This window comes from Mirounga angustirostris, unplaced genomic scaffold (genome assembly GCF_029215605.1).
Source record: "Mirounga angustirostris isolate CCGP_5_RB_7025 unplaced genomic scaffold, mMirAng1.0.hap1 SCAF_6, whole genome shotgun sequence".
NCBI classification, from domain to species: Eukaryota; Metazoa; Chordata; class Mammalia; order Carnivora; family Phocidae; genus Mirounga; species Mirounga angustirostris.
Genome location: NW_026991714.1, coordinates 75691810 through 75708343, shown reverse-complemented (window position 1 = coordinate 75708343; position 16534 = coordinate 75691810). Strand labels below are relative to the sequence as shown.

Below are 16534 nucleotides of genomic sequence, written 5' to 3'. Positions count from 1 at the left end.
GAAGAACGGAGGTCGGAGGCAGCATGGGCTTGCACCCCCGCAGCCCTGCCCCGTGGCACTTGTGTTTACTTCTCAGGGCCTCTGGGCCTTGATGGGCAGCACGGCGCAGAGGACGCTTTCTGGGTCTGTCCTAAGGAGCTCTGAGAGTGAGTGGCAGTGACACGTCAGGGGCTCTGTGGGTACAAAATTCCAAACGGAGGCAAGAAGAGAAGCTGGTGTTGTGACCATGCTCTATCTCCTACGTCTGACCTGTCCAGTGACCGTTCATTTCCCAGGCCTGCGTGAGACACTTTCTGTTTACTGTACACTGTGAACTTGGTTCTGCCATCCTGTTAGGCCCCATTGTTGGCCGGCTTAATTCTTCCCGTCAGGCGAGTACTCACTCCCTGTGGCTTCTAAGAAAAGCGGTCCAGCAGGTCTGCAGTAATTATGAAATTGTTCCCATTGTTCATTCATTTGATGGCGGCGTGCGCTTCACCCGACAAGATGTCATGGTTGTGGGAAATGAGGAGGAAGGAGAGTGGGCCTCCCAGCAGGTGCCCCTGCCACAGAGAGGAGCCACGGGGAAGCTGGTGTGTTCAGTTCCCAGCGGAGTTTCTGGGCCGCGCTTGTCCTATAGCCCTGGTGGACGCGGGACGGGCTTCCAGCCGAGGCTGCCGAGCGTCTGATGCTGGGAGTAGCCTGTTCAGCTCAGCAAAGCGTCTCTGCAAGGAGCATGTGGGCAAACCAGAACACCCCCTCTTGTCATCTTGATCCCACTGTTCAGGATTCAGTTTAAAAAAAACCCCAAAACTGTGCAGAAATATTTGAGAATTCTTTAGTGGTCTTAGCTTCCTGTAAGAAAGTTTTTTCTAACTGTTGTAGCAAACTCCAAAAGGAGGGAAAGAAAGAAACAACCTACCCTGGGCCCCCGATCCAGACAGCCGAAGGCTGAAGGCGGAAGTAACTTGCTGTTTTCGACTCTCATCTTAGTAGTTGCGGGAGTTAATCCGTGACTCCGTGGCTCCAAGATTTGCACACCTTGGAAAAGAGGGGGCTTGACTGGAGCGGGGACGCTGCACTCTGTGGCACGGTTTTCAGTGGTGTGGTCCTTCTGCGCGGGGAAGAGCCCCCTGGTGGACAAGGGCTGTGTTTGCGTGGCTTGGGGGGTAAGGGCTCGGTGGGACAGAAAGTAGAGTCAGGACAGAGGGCCTTCGTAGCCGCTCCTGCTGTCAGTCATGCTGAGTCACAGGCACGACAGAGGTCAGAGCCCCTCCTGCACCCCGCAGCTGAGTGGTGCTGGCCCCATCTCCAGGCTCCCAAGGCGAAGGGCCCGCGCTCTTGGGGACCCCACGACCTGTCGGGTGTGTTCTCACGCTCTCGGGGGGCAGCGTGGGTGTGGCAGGCCACCCTCCACGCTGACCACTCTTGGTGGTGTGATTAGCTCCCGCCAACCTTACCAGCATCTCTGGTACCAAAACAGCTTCACGTCGTTCCATTCGAGTGTGTGGAATCCAAATTGTCCATGCCTGATTTTACCTCGCCTGCCCCCCCCACCCAGTTTCTTACCATCAGTGTCACCTGCCTTTTTGTTTGTTCTCACTTTTAACTGTTTCTTGCAAATAACTTCCAGAGCCTTCCCCATCCCGAAGCTCTTCTTCACCTTCCTCTGTCTCTCTCCACGATTCTCTTCCTTTTTCAGGGACAAAAAAAGAAAAAATAGAAGTGTGCTAAATTATTTTTTTTCTCTCTTAAAAAGATTATTTTTTCCATTTTAAAGAAACTATACTTTTATAAATACACTAAAAAAATACAAAAAGAGGGGGCGCCTGGGTGGCTCAGATGGTTAAGCATCTGCCTTCAGCTCGGGTCATGGTCCCGGGGTCCTGGGATCGAGCCCCATATCGGGCTCCTGGCTCAGCGAGGAGCCTGCTTCTCCCTCTCCCTCTGCCTCTCTCCCTGCTCATGCTTTCTCTCTCTCTCTCTGTATCTGTGTGTCTCAAATGAATAAATAAAATCTTTAAAAAAAAAAATACAAAAAGAGGAAAATTTTTACCATCACTCCTGGCCCTATTTACTGTTGATGTTTCTATATATTAGTCCTTTATGTATATTTGTCTTACACATCTCTAATCGTGCTTTCTGTACAGTTATTCCTATTTCCTTATAGTTTAAGCTTGATATGTGCAGTTTTACATGATTTTATAAACCTTAAGCTTTCTAAATGGTTTTTTGTTGTTGTTTTGTTTTCCTGAATCTCAGGCTCCACACCCAGCCCGGAGCCTGATACAGGGCTTGATCTCATGACCCTGAGATCATGACCTGAGCGGAGATCAAGAGTCGGATGCTTAACCAACCGAGCCACCCGGGCACCCCCTAAATGATTTTATTGAAGGGGCCATCACCAGGGAGACTCGCTCTCCTGGATTGTGAGGCAGGGAGACTGTAGATGATACACAAGCAGGTCGATTGTTTCCTGAACAAGCATTTCTAGAGAATCTTCCCTGTGTGGGGTAAATTTTGAGGACCCACAGATCGATACCACGGGTGTCCCCCTGCTGGGCACCCGGATGCCGTGACAGACATGTAACCCAGCAGATTGCTCTGACTTGCTGAGTTCTGCCCATGGCAGTGTGTGGTGGCCCCAGAAAGTGGCAAACCCCGCTGGGTGTCGACTGTGCCGAGGGGATGCTGTCTGAGTCAGGTCTAGCGGGACGAGTGGGAGTTCGCCAGGTGGATTCGAGGAGCAGAAGAGCTGGGAGAACAGGAAAGGTGTCGAGGGGGCTGGGGGAAGGGGGTGACCCAGGGCGCGGCACCCTGTGGCGAGTGGCCAGAGCTAAAGCCAGAGAGGCACATGTGGGCCAACTCGAAGGGGTTTTGTCACCCTTTTAAGGAGTTAGGCTGCAGGAAGCCGGGAATGGTAGGAAGAGGAGGAGTATGAAGGGGTCATATGTGTCCCTCAGAAGGATCCCCACACATTACAGGAAGGACGCTGTTTGGGAGGGAGGATGGAGGACCCACAGTGACGCCAAATCCTGTGTCCCCGCTCCCTGCCATGTGTGGTCCCCGTTGCCCTGTTTGCATTCAGTCCTCCCGAGGGAGCGGGGGGAGATGCGGTCGGTTCAGGGATGCTCGGCCGGCCCGTTGCCTCGCAGGTACCACCGGTTCTTAAGCAGAGAGGCAAGGAGCTGGGCTGTGTCTCTGTTGTGTGCAGGAGGGAGGCAGGTGAGGCCACACTGGTGTGGTGGTGTGGACCGGGCAGAGAGGGCCGTGTCTGGGGGGCGTGGGGAAGGGGACAGAGGTTTTCAACATGGCCGCAGCCATCTGGCATGAAGAGGTGACCGGAGTCAGAAAGCGTCCAGTAGGCATTCCAAGGAGTCTCCATGAAGCATTATCCATTGTGTCACCGTGCAGGCGGGTGGTCGGTGGGACTCGCCTCCTGAGAGACGGGTGCAGAGCTGCATGGACACTACAGGCCAGGGCGTTCATTCAGAAGCCATATTTCCTGCTGGAGAGGTTCCCACTGGCCAGGTTTGAGATCATTGGAGTGTCCCAGTGAAAGAATGGCAGTAATTCGTAAAAAAACCTTTTAAAAATTAGTGTTAAGGGCGAAAAAGGTCAGCTCCTAGATGGAAAAGTAATGTTAGAAATAGAAAATCACCATTTGGAGCGACTCCACAAGTAATTCTAGCAGGAACCAAGAGTGGGTCCCAAGGCCACTAGTGAAAGGTTGGGGGCATCATATTACATACGTTAAGAACAACACAGATTGCTGATTAATTATACAGGGGCAGAGGTGTGTGTTTAGTGGCGAAATCTGGCAGGCATTCCCACAGCCAAGTGACCAAACCAGTCACAGGACAAAGTAGGTATCAGATGCTCTTCGATATGATGTGCTAAGGAGGACACGCCAGTTCTGTAATTTCCTGCCAATCACATTCAACTTGACTGAGCACAAAGAAACAATCCAATAAAACCAAATGGAGGGATATTCTATAAAGAAACTAGACTGGGGCGCCTGGGTGGCTCAGTCGTTAAGTGTCTGCCTTCGGCTCAGGTCATGATCCCAGGGTCCTGGGATTGAGTCCCACATGGGGCTCCCTGCTCTGCGGGAAGCCTGCTTCTCCCTCTCCCACTCCCCCGCTTGTGCTCCTGCTCTCGCTATCTCTCTCTCTGTCAAATAAATAAAATCTTTAAAAAAAAAAAGGAACTAGACTGGACTCTTCAAAAATATCAGTGTCCTAAATACAAAGACTGAGAAACAGAAAAATTAGACTATGTCACATAGCCTCGAGATGTGTCCCCTGGCTGGACCCTGGATCTGGGGCGTAGACGCTATAAAGGACGTGCTGAGACCTTCAGGAGCCTGAGTGAGGATGTCTGTAAACTGTGATCCTCTTGCCTCCTTGTTACACATTTAGGAGTGTGGCAATGGAAGACGGTGTCCTTGCTTCTACGTATGGGGTGAAGCATCCTAGTATATCCAACTTGTTCTCACGTGGTCCAGGAGAGAAGAGAGGGAGGAAGAAGCAAATGTGGCAAAATGCTGATAATTGATGAGTCTAAGAGAAGGGTCTGGGGGTTTCATTATTCAGCCGATCCCTGCCCACGGCCCCACTTAACGCGTTTTTGAGTCTACCATTCTGGGAAAGCGATGTGCATTCGGTAGAAACCATGCTTTAGATTTCGTGATTTGGCTCATTTCCTGGGCTAGCGATCCGTTCTGGTGAGGCTGGAGCCACAGTGCCCGGGCAGTGACTGTGCTCCTCACTTGGGCGCCGTAGTCAGTATGATACGTGAGACAGTCAGCGCTTGGTCGTAAAGTGGGCTTTGCGTCACATGGTTTTGCACAACCGTGTTGGGCATGTTAAAGTCAGCAAGGCCATGAGGTGAGGTGGGTTGGTTATAGTCAATGCATTTTTGACATAGGATATTTTCAACTCACTATAGGTTTATTGGACTGTGACACCATCATAAGTCACAGAGGAAGATCTGTACTCTGTAGATCTAGAAGTTCCCTAACAAAACTCTGAGGGAATTTTTTTTTTAATTTTTACTTCACGAACAGGTTGTGCGAAAGGATCTCTCAACACTTAAAGCAAAGATAATTTTGTTAAAAGGTAATCATGCCTTTCTGAAATGCTAGATTTCTTTTTTTTTTTTAAAGATTTTATTTATTTATTTGACAGAGAGAGACACAGCGAGAGAGGGAACACAAGCAGGGGGAGTGGGAGAGGGAGAAGCAGGCTTCCCGCAGAGCAGGGAGCCCGATGCGGGGCTCGATTCCAGGACCCTGGGATCATGACCTGAGCCGAAGGCAGACGCTTAACGACTGAGCCACCCAGGCGCCCCTGAAATGCTAGATTTCTTTAATGGGACAAGTAAGAACATGGGTGAATGGAAATGCATAGCCAACTTTGAGATTTCATGAAGCTTTGGTAAGTCTCCTTACTAGAGGCTGTGAAAAAAATTATAAAGTTTTGACTGGGGGGAAGGGAGGCTGAGGTTGGGGATTAGAGCTTGATTGCTGATAATTATAGCGATAACCCTTCTCCCAAAAGAAAGAAGAATGGATGGATACATTTGATAACAGAGAGGTGCAGAGAGCCAAACCCTTTGGAGCTTAATGGAGGGAAAAGTCTTTTTTAAAGTTGTATATATGAGTTCTAAGAGGATGTACGTACTGAAGTCTCTCTGCTTAAGAGCAGTTGAGGTGGATACGGTATTTGTGGATGAGGCAAAATCTTCCCAGGATGAGGCAGTTCCCACGTGGAGGAGTTGTTCAGAAAAGTCTCTTGTGACCACAGATGAGAGTCCGTGAGGGCTGCGTGTTCGAGGAGCACGCCCCGGATTTCACGTGCTCGGTGCCAGGCATGGAGTTCTCCCTGAAGGGCTTGGGGGTTGGGGTGCTGCCTTACATCGGGTTAGCACTTTATAATGTCTGTGGTCACTTCCTCCAGAGATCATCTCACTTCAGGCAGTGAGGGCTGAGGGCAAGGAAAGGTGGTTCTTGCCATCCTACAGATGAGAGACATCTGCAGCTGGAACGGACAGAGCGTTTGTCCCGAGCACCCAGATGCTTCACCCTGACCTGGGGCTTGGGTTGGGTGTGGGTTCATCGTTGCTCCTGTGAAAGCAGACTCGGAGCCATTTGGAGTGTCACTCCGACACGGCACAGTACAAAGTGGAGTGAAAGTCAAGTCGAAAACACCTTTTTGAGAAGGCAGAAAATGTACAATCGGTGTGTGAAAGAGTTCCGTGAAAATAACTTTTCTAGAAATGGGGAAGTTTGATTTAAAAGGAAAAAAACCACTCGGGAATAAAGGACCGTTCGTGAACCCCGGTGTGCGCCTGCATGTAAATGCCGTGTGTGAGATGGGTGGGATTTGGTGAGAACACCTGCAGCCTGGAGATAGTGTTCGGCCTCCGTCACTTGGGGAGACGCTTGCAACAACAGCAGGCTCTCTGTTGGGGTGCAGAGGCTGCAGGCTTGCTTGGGTGAGAGCGAGAACCTGGATCTGATCCCCCTGACTCACGGTGCGAAACAGAAAGAGCCTCTCTGTTGATTTGCTTCTCTCTCAAATGGCCATCGTAATGGCCGCTCCAGCCACCTGACGGCCTTGGGAGGAGAGGACGAGATAATGGGAAAGCTCTGTTGAAAAGGCTGGAGTCTCTGTACCAACGAAAGCTGATGCTTTCTTCCGTAAGACCACCGGGCCGCTGCCCTTCCACTGCCTGGTCAGGTGGGAGTAAGGAGGTCTGAGAGCTGGTGAGGGACACACGTGTGCAGCAACAAGGCCGCTGCACTCCCCAGAGCATCCTCGAGCTTGTGAGCACCCGACCTGTCCCTGTGAGGGCCTCAGGGTCACACGGAAGGGCATTTTCGTGACTCGTGTTAGTTCTTACGTACCCGTCAGCAGTTCAGAGGGCCGGATGCCAGGCGAAATTCGGGGGGTGGCCAAGTCCTGCTGCTGTGGAGTTGACGATGAGGGTGACCACAGTGTCTAGTGTGCTTGTCAGCGGCAGGCTGCCCAGCACGTGATCGACACGGGGTTCCACGGATCCTTCTGCCCCTCGACGCCGGGTTCCTCAGCGGGTGCGGACTGTGGTCTGTGGGTTTCAGAGCAGCTCTCTGGGCATGGCCTACACAGGTGAGAGTGAATTTTCTGTGTAGCAGTGAGACTGTTCTTCAGCAATAAGACAAAATGTTCCTTGCCCTGGTGGTAGTAGGTGGATTCGTTGCATGAATGAATGAATGAACGTGTACTTTGAGAGATGCCTGGGGCATGATAGCAGGACATTAACTCTGTGAGGTATGAGGCTGCTCAAGGAAAAGTTACTTTATATGTATCCATCTTTATATATATATATATATATATATATAAAATTTTTTTTTTTAAAAAACTGAAGGCTCCCCAGTTTCTAACTTCTAGAGTGATCTGTGTTGTTAAGCCTCTCCTGCCCGGCCTTGTTCTTGCTTAAGCGATTTGTCCAGTTTACTTAATTTCTTAGCCGTTCATTAGATATTGAAGAAAATTGCTTGATTTTTACCAAAAACTGACTTTTCTGGGTCCTTAGAAGACCATAACTCTCATGGTGGTATAGATGTGAGAGCTCCTATCACAGCTTTGTAGTGTCCACTGAGAACGTGATCACGTGAATGCCCCCCCCAAATATCTCTGCTTTCAAAAATGAACAATCAAAAGCCTGCTAATGGTGGGGGGGGCGGATTATAGCCCATTCCTTGGAGGAAGCACACTCCGTGCTGTTTCCCACTGAATGCAAGTCAAACAGTAGGCAGAATGTATGGAGTGGTGTTTAGAGGATACTAAAAGATAGTAGCAGGCACATTGGGGAAGGAAACCAAAATGAGAAGTGTGAGAGATAAGCCAAGAGTTTCCTGTTTGTTCTTCCCCTTTGTCCTGCCTGCGCTCCAAGGCAACCTGAATCCCAGAAGTGCACACTTCCAAGACAGTCCCTCTCTTTCCAGCCCAAGGAGCAGGAATGGAAGTCCCTTTGGGACAGAGACTGGGAGAAATCCTACCAACTTTCATGCAAACCCTGTTAACATGTGGAATGTACATTCTAGACTTTTTAAAAAAAGCATAGTTTGTAAATGCCCTTCGTAGCCAACCCACGTCGTTTCCTGTGATTACTTTTCTGCACAGTATTTTGTTTCCTGTAGAGTTAGTGATTGCCTTGCTTTTTGCTTTCCTAGCTGTCTGTGCACACACACATTCGTCCCCATGTGGTGATTCTTTATTCAGGGCTGTCGGAGGCAGTGGGCTCTGTTGGAGGCACCTCCTCCAGGGCGACCCTCACGCACACCTACCTGCCCCCTGCACTGTCCGCGCTCACAGTCCCTGGGCCCTCCCTTCGTTGGCGTCCTGGTGGGTCCCGTCTCCTTTTTTCTGCATTTACTCCTTTGCTTTACAGAGTACATCCTTGTAATTCCCTGAAAACAAGAGTACATAGGTGGTAAATATTGTGAAATCTTGTGTATGTGAAAATGGCTTTAGTTTATCCTTTACTGTAGGGCCAGTTAGTAATATGGCTGGGTATAGGATTCTAAGTTGGAACTCATTTTCCCACAGAATTTGGAGGCATTCTTCCAAAGCCTTCTGTTTTCCAGTATTGTTTTTGAAAAAGCCTGAGTCTTGATCCTTTATATGAAGCTTGTTTCTAATTTCTGGAGGCGTTGGGGTCTCCTGCTATGTAGGTCTGTTTTCTTCTGTTGAGCTGCATGTTCAGTGACCTTCTGAATGTGAAAATCCATACCCTCTCTGTGGTGTGTTCAACCTGCCATCCTTAAGTAGAAATCTGGATACATTTTTTTTTAAAGGGAGATTGTAATAGAATATGTATTTCCCAAAGCCTGGAATATCATTGGTGAGATGCTGAAAAGGATCATGTTGATTAAATTGGGCAACTAATCAGAACTTAAAAATGTGCTGACAAGCATAAAATACAGACAGGCACACATTTTGTTTGACAGAGCAAATAAGAATTGCAGTGAGTGAATTGTTAAAACCACTTACGAGTCCAGTGTGTGGCCCAGATGTGTGTCAGAGACGGGTAGATCTATTTATGAACTTTTCTCACTCTTACTAAAAGGGAAAAACATGCAGTTCTACCCACATAATAATTTCAGAAGACTGAAGGCACATCCACCTCAGTATCTTGTCTCGGTTCGGTCGCCAAATATCACAAACCAAGTCTTCTCTCAGTTGACTGCTCCAGTCTCTGGCGCTTTGGCTAAGTTAGCGAAAGAGTTGTCCCCAAGCTGAGCACTGGAAGTTTTCCTAGATATTTTTCCCAAAATGGCTCTGGTAGTAAATCAATCAATGACTCTTCCTCTATCAGTATAATTTTAAAAGCTGGGTAAACGTCTGCTGAAATGTGCTATAGAAAGTGCCAGCATCGAAGGAACGTTCCGAGGCCGCATGCTTCATCTCTAGGACCAGACCCCTTCCGAGCACTGTCCAAAAAACAGTGAACATTGAGTGGCAGACTTCACGGTGGGGTCTTACGTATCTCAGCATGAACTCGTGAAGGCAGAACACTCCCGTGCGTCTCCTCTGTGCTCAGCGCCCACACCGAGCACTTCTCTGACCAGATGTGGGGAATGCACTGTGATCCTGGCTCCCTGGGGACAGTATCAGATCCCAGAGACTAAAGACTCCATGTCACACTCACTGTCCCCACCTCCTGCTTCACACACCAGTCCCATGTCTGGGTTGTCCCCGCGCTTCTGACCCCCCAGCTATAAATTGGAGGTTCCTGTGATGACTCCTCAGGTTGATTAATTTGCTAAATGTTGCTCACAACTCAGGAAAACATGTTACTAGATTTCCCCTGTATTCTAAGAGGATATAACTTAGGGCAGCCAAATGGACGAGATGCCCCAGGCAAGGTGTGTGGGAAGGGGTGCAGAGCTTCCGTGCCCTGTCCGGGTGCGCCCCTCCTCCCAGTACCCCTGTATCTCGACTCTTTCACCACCCTGGAAGCTCTCTGAACCTTCATCCTTCAGGATTTTTGTGGAGGCTTCATTACATAAGCGGGATCGATGAGGCTGTTGGCCATGGGTGATTAACTCAGCCTCCAGCCCTTCTCCCCTCCTCGGAGGTCCAGCCCCCTGACGGCCTGGTTAGCCCTGCTGGCATCCAGCCCCCGTCCTCTGGGGCTTTCCGAAAGCAACCTCGTTAGCATGTGCTCAGGTGCGTTGGAAGGGCCTTGTGAGGAATAACCAAAGAAAGCCACCTTGATCTCAGGAAATTCCCAAGGTTGTGCAAGCAGAATGAAGTCAGAGAGCAAATGTATATTTCTGATTAGAAATCACCATATCAGAAAGCTTAATTCTGAACAGTAGTAATCACAGCGCACTTCCATGTGGGCCAATAACGAATCTTGTGTTCTCTTTTCCCATCAGCTTTTTGGAGACTGGGAAGCCCAGCTGCGGAGAATAATGAAGCTCATCGCTGGCGGCGGCCTGTCCATCACTGGCTCTCACAACATGTGTGGGGACTATCTGTACAGCGGTCACACGGTCATGCTCACACTCACCTACTTATTTATCAAAGAGTGTAAGTCCACAGCAGCCTTCCATGACATCTGCCATGTCCCCCGGTCTCTGCGGAGTCCCCTGCAAGAGGGCGGCACCTCCTGTCCCCACCGCGCCCAGACACAGGGTCCCCCGGAGTGACCCGTGTGTGTGTGTGTGTGTGTGTGTGTGTGTGTGTAGGGCGTGGGGAGTGACTTGTTCCCTCGAGTGTCAGCGTAGCATGTGGGATGCGTCAGAGCTCCTGGAAGGAGCCAGAAGGAAATCTCCTAAGACCACAGGACTCCAGCATCAGGACTGGTAGGATGTGATCATAGACCAGGTGTTTTCAAGTTCCTGGCCCTCTGCCCTAAGCGGGGACAGAAGGGGCTCGGTGACGTGGGCTCGGGGACACTAAATGAGGCAGGCACTGAATGGGAAATTCCCTTTATAAAAATGTACTTAAATACTTCATTAGGAGACACACACAAAATAATACTAAGTATGCCCCTGTCCACTGCTCAGGCTTAATAGTAGCATTTGCTGTGTCTGTTTTGTTTAACCCGTTAAAAACCAAATAAAATGTAACGAGGTGATTATGGCCTTTCATTCCTTCCTCTCGCATTTTCCTGTGTCACGTCCATGCATGTTTTGGTGCTTGCGTGTCAAGGTGTGAGGTTTTGTCAAATCTACATAATGGTATTATGTTCTCTGTGGTCTTCCAACTTGTTTTCTCTCAGATAGTGTTGGTGAGACATGAGGCTCTGGCCCATTGTAATGAACCACAGGTTAATTTTTCTCCTTATAGAAAACGCAGTTGTCTCAATATTTTACTGTTAAAAACAGTCTCGATGAGCATTATTCAGGCAGTTTCCATGAAGAATAGTGAGTAGACCCGGGCTGTCGGTACCTTGGAAGAGGGACGCACACACTGCAGTGTGGACGTGTCTTGGGAGTGAGTGTGTGGCACCGTCTGGAATGTTGGTGTGGTTGGAATTCAGAGCGGTGGTAGTGATGAGAAGTCACAAATGAACTGATCAGTAAGAACCAGATCATGGAGCGTGCCTGAAACCGTGAGGAGTCTGAACTTACATTCTCTCAGAGACGGGGCCATACCATCCTGTTCCTCCTCCAGAGAAGGAGAAACCACTGCTGGGGCAGGTGCAGGATGGGTGGAGGGGGCCGGGCTGGAGAGCAGGGTGAGAGTGGGGGGCCGGCTGCTGCCATAATCCAGGGAAGACATGGGGTGGCCTTAACCACCGTGATGGTGTTGGCGTTGGCAAGACGCGGAGGAAACGGAGAGAGGTCCACAAACAAGAGTCCGCAGAGAGCAGGGCTGACTGGGAGCACGGGAGACAGCTGAAGACCAAAGGCTTAAAAGCCCAGTTTTGGTCTTTTTTAAGATTTTATTTGACAGAGCACAAGCAGGGGGAGCAGCAGAGGAAGAAGGAGAAGCAGATTCCCCCCTGAACAGGGAGCCCAACGTGGGACTCGATCCCAGGACCCTGAGATCATGACCTGAGCTGAAGGCAGACACTTCACTGACTGAACCCCCTAGGCGTCCTGGGCCAGTTTTGGTCTTAAACTAAGATAGGGAAGACAGGAGAAGAGGAGATGTGCTGCAGGGCACCGGGAGAAGGAAGTGTAGGTGTTCTTCCACTCGCACTTGGCATGTGACCAAGTAGAGTGAATTCTAACAGTTTCTGTTCAGAACTGTCAGGGTTCCATCTTGCCCTTGTGCTGGGGCGAGCTGGCCATGGTGCTGGGGGCCACGCAGGCTTCGGCTGGGGGAGTGCTCCCACCTCCTGCTGATTGTACTACAGTGGGGGCTAAGCCTTGTCCTTGAAGGAATCCCAGAGTGCCATGTTGGGAGACCGGGAAGACTGGAGTCACAAACGTGGATTTTGAGTCCTGGTGCTACCACGAGCTCTGTGACCTTGGGGACCACCTTTAACCTCCCTCATCTTTAGAATGAGCTACTGGTACCCACCCTGTGGCTGAGGGAGAGGTGGTAGGAATGAAAACAGACAGCATTCATGGGCTCCGACAGAGTTGCATGAGGAATGAACGGTATCTGCTGCTGTTGTGTTGTTAGGGTGCAAATACAGATTCTCCTGGGGGTGGAATATAGAGTGCCCGCCCTTGCCCTGACCACTCCATTTAAAGCTGCAAACTTCCCTTCCCCTTCTCTGTTTCTGATCCTGCTTCTCCTGTTCAACTTCTCAATTTTCCCTTGGCATTTAACACCTTCTAACATAGCGTATAATTTACTTATTTATTATAATTATTTTGTATTGTCTCTCCTCCATGCTGGGAAGGGATCTGCCTACAGGGTAGGTTCTTTACCTGTTTACTCGTTGATCTCAGTAGCTAGAGCATCTCCTGTCCCGGGCACATAGGAGATGCTCGATAAATACTGGTGAAATGGATGACTAGTTCTTAGACCCCTTGAGAATCCAATAAAAGTGTGAACTTCCTCCCCCTGGGTAGGGAGGATGGATCACATGCAAATGACATTTCTGTGTAAAATGTCAGACCTTCTTGAGCCCATTCTTCCAGAATACAAGGTGGGAAAACCTGTACTCATAGAGATTTTGATGCTTTCCCACCAGGGGGCTTCCAAATGGTGGTATGGACAGGTGTTTATCTGACCCTGCCCTGCCTTTGAATGCACTTGGACCCAAATTCCTGGGCAACTGGATCCTTTCTTATTTGCATTTGAGAAACAGAAATCTCCAAGACTTTCAGATTAGCGTGTGGTCACAGAGGTTGGAAAGCAGATAAAACAGTATCAATTATGACTGCCTATTCCCTCTATAAGGATCTCTAGACCAAAAAAAAGGTATTGATTTGTGTTTAGAGCATTAACCCCAAATTATTTACAAGTAAATTGACTTAAATGTCAGTGGACAGTTTTGTGGTTTGTTTTTTTTAATAGAGCATGACGCATTATCCTGTCCATTGCCATTTTAAGCTGTATTTTATGATTATATGAATCAAGCAATAACCAAACATAAATTACAATCGCTGATAAAATCATAAAATAAGCTGCTGCCATTCTTGCCTTGGTTACGTAGAAGCTAAAGCCCTTAGATTTGCTGCCTGCGTGACATGTTTCCAGAAGGAAAGGTCAGAGTCACTGGGTGCAGGAGCGGTCATAGAGGTGCGGTTGGGTGCCCTAGAGGTGCTGGGACGACGGGGCTACGGTGAGTGTCTCGTCTTTGCAGATTCCCCTCGACGATTCTGGTGGTACCACTGGATCTGCTGGCTGCTCAGCGTGGTTGGGATCTTCTGCATCCTCTTGGCGCACGACCACTACACTGTGGACGTGGTGGTGGCCTACTACATCACCACGAGACTCTTCTGGTGGTACCACACGATGGCCAACCAGCAAGTGAGTGTCCCTCCTCGTGGGATTGCAGCCTCTCTTCCCCCTGGCCCTGCGGTGCCCACACGGCAGGGGGAGGGGGCGGACCGTCCGGCATCTAAGGTGGGGTTGTCTTTTGTGACGCTGACCCACTTGGGAATAAAAAGTGAACAGGGAATGTGTGAGTGCAGCGACACGAACATAGCATCCTTCTAGAGCGAGGGCCTCCCTCCCACCGCCCCTGACAAATGTCTCGGCTGCGCCCACCAGCTGCACCTGGTCTCCATCCCCCCCACCCCAGCCGAGTCCTGAACGTCCATCACAGAAAGTCACCGAAACACTGATTGAGGGATACATGTATGGATGAGAGATGGAGCAAGGCCCGTGTTGTCCGTGCGCTCCCGGAATTGGCTTGTTTTCCTGCTGGGGTGTGGCCCAGTTAGCAGATGAGCACAGAGTGGCCACGTGTGTGTAACGGCACAAGCGGCACACGGGGCGGGTCTGGGGTCCTTGGTGAACTGGAATAAGGAATAAGGAAACCATCTAAACTCTAGGTGGAAGGTGGTTAGCAAAGCATGTGTGTTCCTTTTGGGGCTGGGACAGTGTCTCCTTCCCCTTGACGTGGTTTTCCTGTCCTTGTTCTCCTAGGTGCTAAAAGAAGCTTCCCAGATGAACCTCCTGGCTAGGGTGTGGTGGTACAGGCCGTTTCAGTACTTCGAAAAGAATGTCCAAGGAATCGTACCTCGCTCTTACCATTGGCCCTTCCCCTGGCCAGTCGTCCACCTCAGCAGACAAGTGAAATACAGCCGCTTGGTGAACGACACATAACGGCCGCTCAAGGCCCTGGAGCGTGGAGCTGTCCGAAGTGCTAAGAACTCCGTGAGAGAAGATGCCATAAACAAACACCTCCCTAATCCTGTTCTCTTTCAAAAGTTACCTTGACTTAACCTATTGAGTTACCTGGTCAGCACTGTGATCTTTTTTTCTCTCCAAAGGACCTGCGTTGGACAACAATAAAGAGAATTTAACCTATCATGCACTGTACACATTTTCCTGTTCATAAGTTTGGGATTTCCATAACCTGCGACCACCCTGTTCCTTTGTATATGATGCAGCAGCATAAATGTAAGCTTTTATATCATCAGTTCTGGTCTTTCCAGGCACATCTGGAAATAAAGCGTATTATTTTCTTGGGAAAACATACTTTTCATATCTCTTGCCCCAAAGATTGGGCTGTAAGCCATTTTCTAGCAAATGTCTCTATGAAGGTTTCTGAGTACCTGAATGGGGTTCAATTCTGAAATCTTTCTACCTGTTGCACCGATATTCAAATAAAAATGACAGACACAGAAAGGTTCGGTAACTTTGGGTTTTGTAAAAATCAGCAGAGAGAGTGTGTCAAAAAGTGCAAAAAAAAAAAAGATTCTGTTATAAAGTGATTTTCTAAGTATTTCCTAACTTTATTTTTCAAAATAATGTTATGAAAACCAAATTTAAAGATTTTTACATGTCGGAGAGAAGAGAGTTAAAATTTAAAAATGCTTCTTGGGAGAGAAATTTGTCTATGTTTCTAGTGCCTTTCTTGTCTTGATTGTATGGTCAGTAGGCAATCTTAAATGTTTTTATTTAAAATAAAATATTCCATGGAAATATAAATGTATGTATACACTACTAAATTTTGCATTTATAGCTAAATTAAATCAGAAGACTGCTTATGGTTTTTAAATCGCTATGAATTAAAGAAAGGGGGAGTTAATCAGAAAGTCAGAACCTGTTCCCATATTGTGAGCAGGTAGCAATGACATGTACCACTTAAATTATTTTATCACCTATTTGGTAGTTCGATTTTAACTATACAGTGAAAACAGCCATGAATACTTTGTTTTTAAAAAGAGAGTTTTGAAAAATGATCATTTAACTAAAAAACGTGAAAGCTCTAAATTAGTTATCCATACTCTCACGACAATTTTGTTGGTGAACAACAAAACAGAGATCTATTTCTTTAAAATATATTTGTGCAGAAACTGCATGTAACTCTAAGTTTTACTCCTAACATGAGTATGTTTGGGGAAGTATTCTCTTCTATACTTGCCAATGTGGAGAACAAAATAGTTTTTTAAGAATGAAGAAGTATATATATCCATTCTGTATTTTATGCAGCAGAATTATCTTCCATAGGGTTTTTTTGTGTATTCACAAGGTGATATTTGTATTGTAAAACAATAATGGTGAAGGAAATAAAAAGGCTTTTAAAATTTTGTTTGTTTTAAATATTTGTAAAGTTACTATTCCAGAGAGTATACTGATATCTTAACAGCTTACCTAGATCATAAATTAATCAAAATGCACTTTTTAATAAAACCTGATACTTAAAATAAATGGCTGTTATTTCTAATGTGTTCACATCCTTCCCAGAAGTCGTTGACGAAGTCATTAAAGCAAACACTGCGTTTTTGGACCTTCTTCCTTGGTTTTGTTTGAGACAGGGCCTGTGGCAACCCTGTTTCTTTCCACTTAAGGTTTCTGAAAGTGTACGAGTGTCTTTTTGAAAATACATAAGAAGAATCGAAGGTGAGTTAATAAATTCAAGCTACAGTCCACGTTGGCTAGAGATGTCAAGCCGGTGAGATTTCCTGCGTGGGGCTCTGGAC

General features: G+C 48.1%; 1 protein-coding gene across 22 annotated transcripts in view; it reads left to right on the top strand.

Annotated features, from left to right (window-relative positions):
* SGMS1 (sphingomyelin synthase 1) overlaps nt 1-16141 on the top strand; it is a 265936-nt gene extending 249795 nt beyond the window's left edge. For 20 of the 22 annotated variants that reach the window (XM_064594560.1, XM_064594553.1, XM_064594557.1 and 17 more), the window contains 3 exons: nt 10409-10562; nt 13744-14006; nt 14532-16141. In XM_064594560.1, the coding sequence (XP_064450630.1) occupies nt 10409-10562; nt 13744-14006; nt 14532-14711 (597 nt within the window). In that variant the 3' untranslated portion in view covers nt 14712-16141. The remainder of the gene's footprint in view (nt 1-10408; nt 10563-13743; nt 14007-14531) is intronic. The other 2 variants (XM_045877703.3, XM_064594565.1) reach the window with 2 other exon arrangements.
* The last annotated feature ends 393 nt before the right edge of the window (nt 16142-16534 follow it).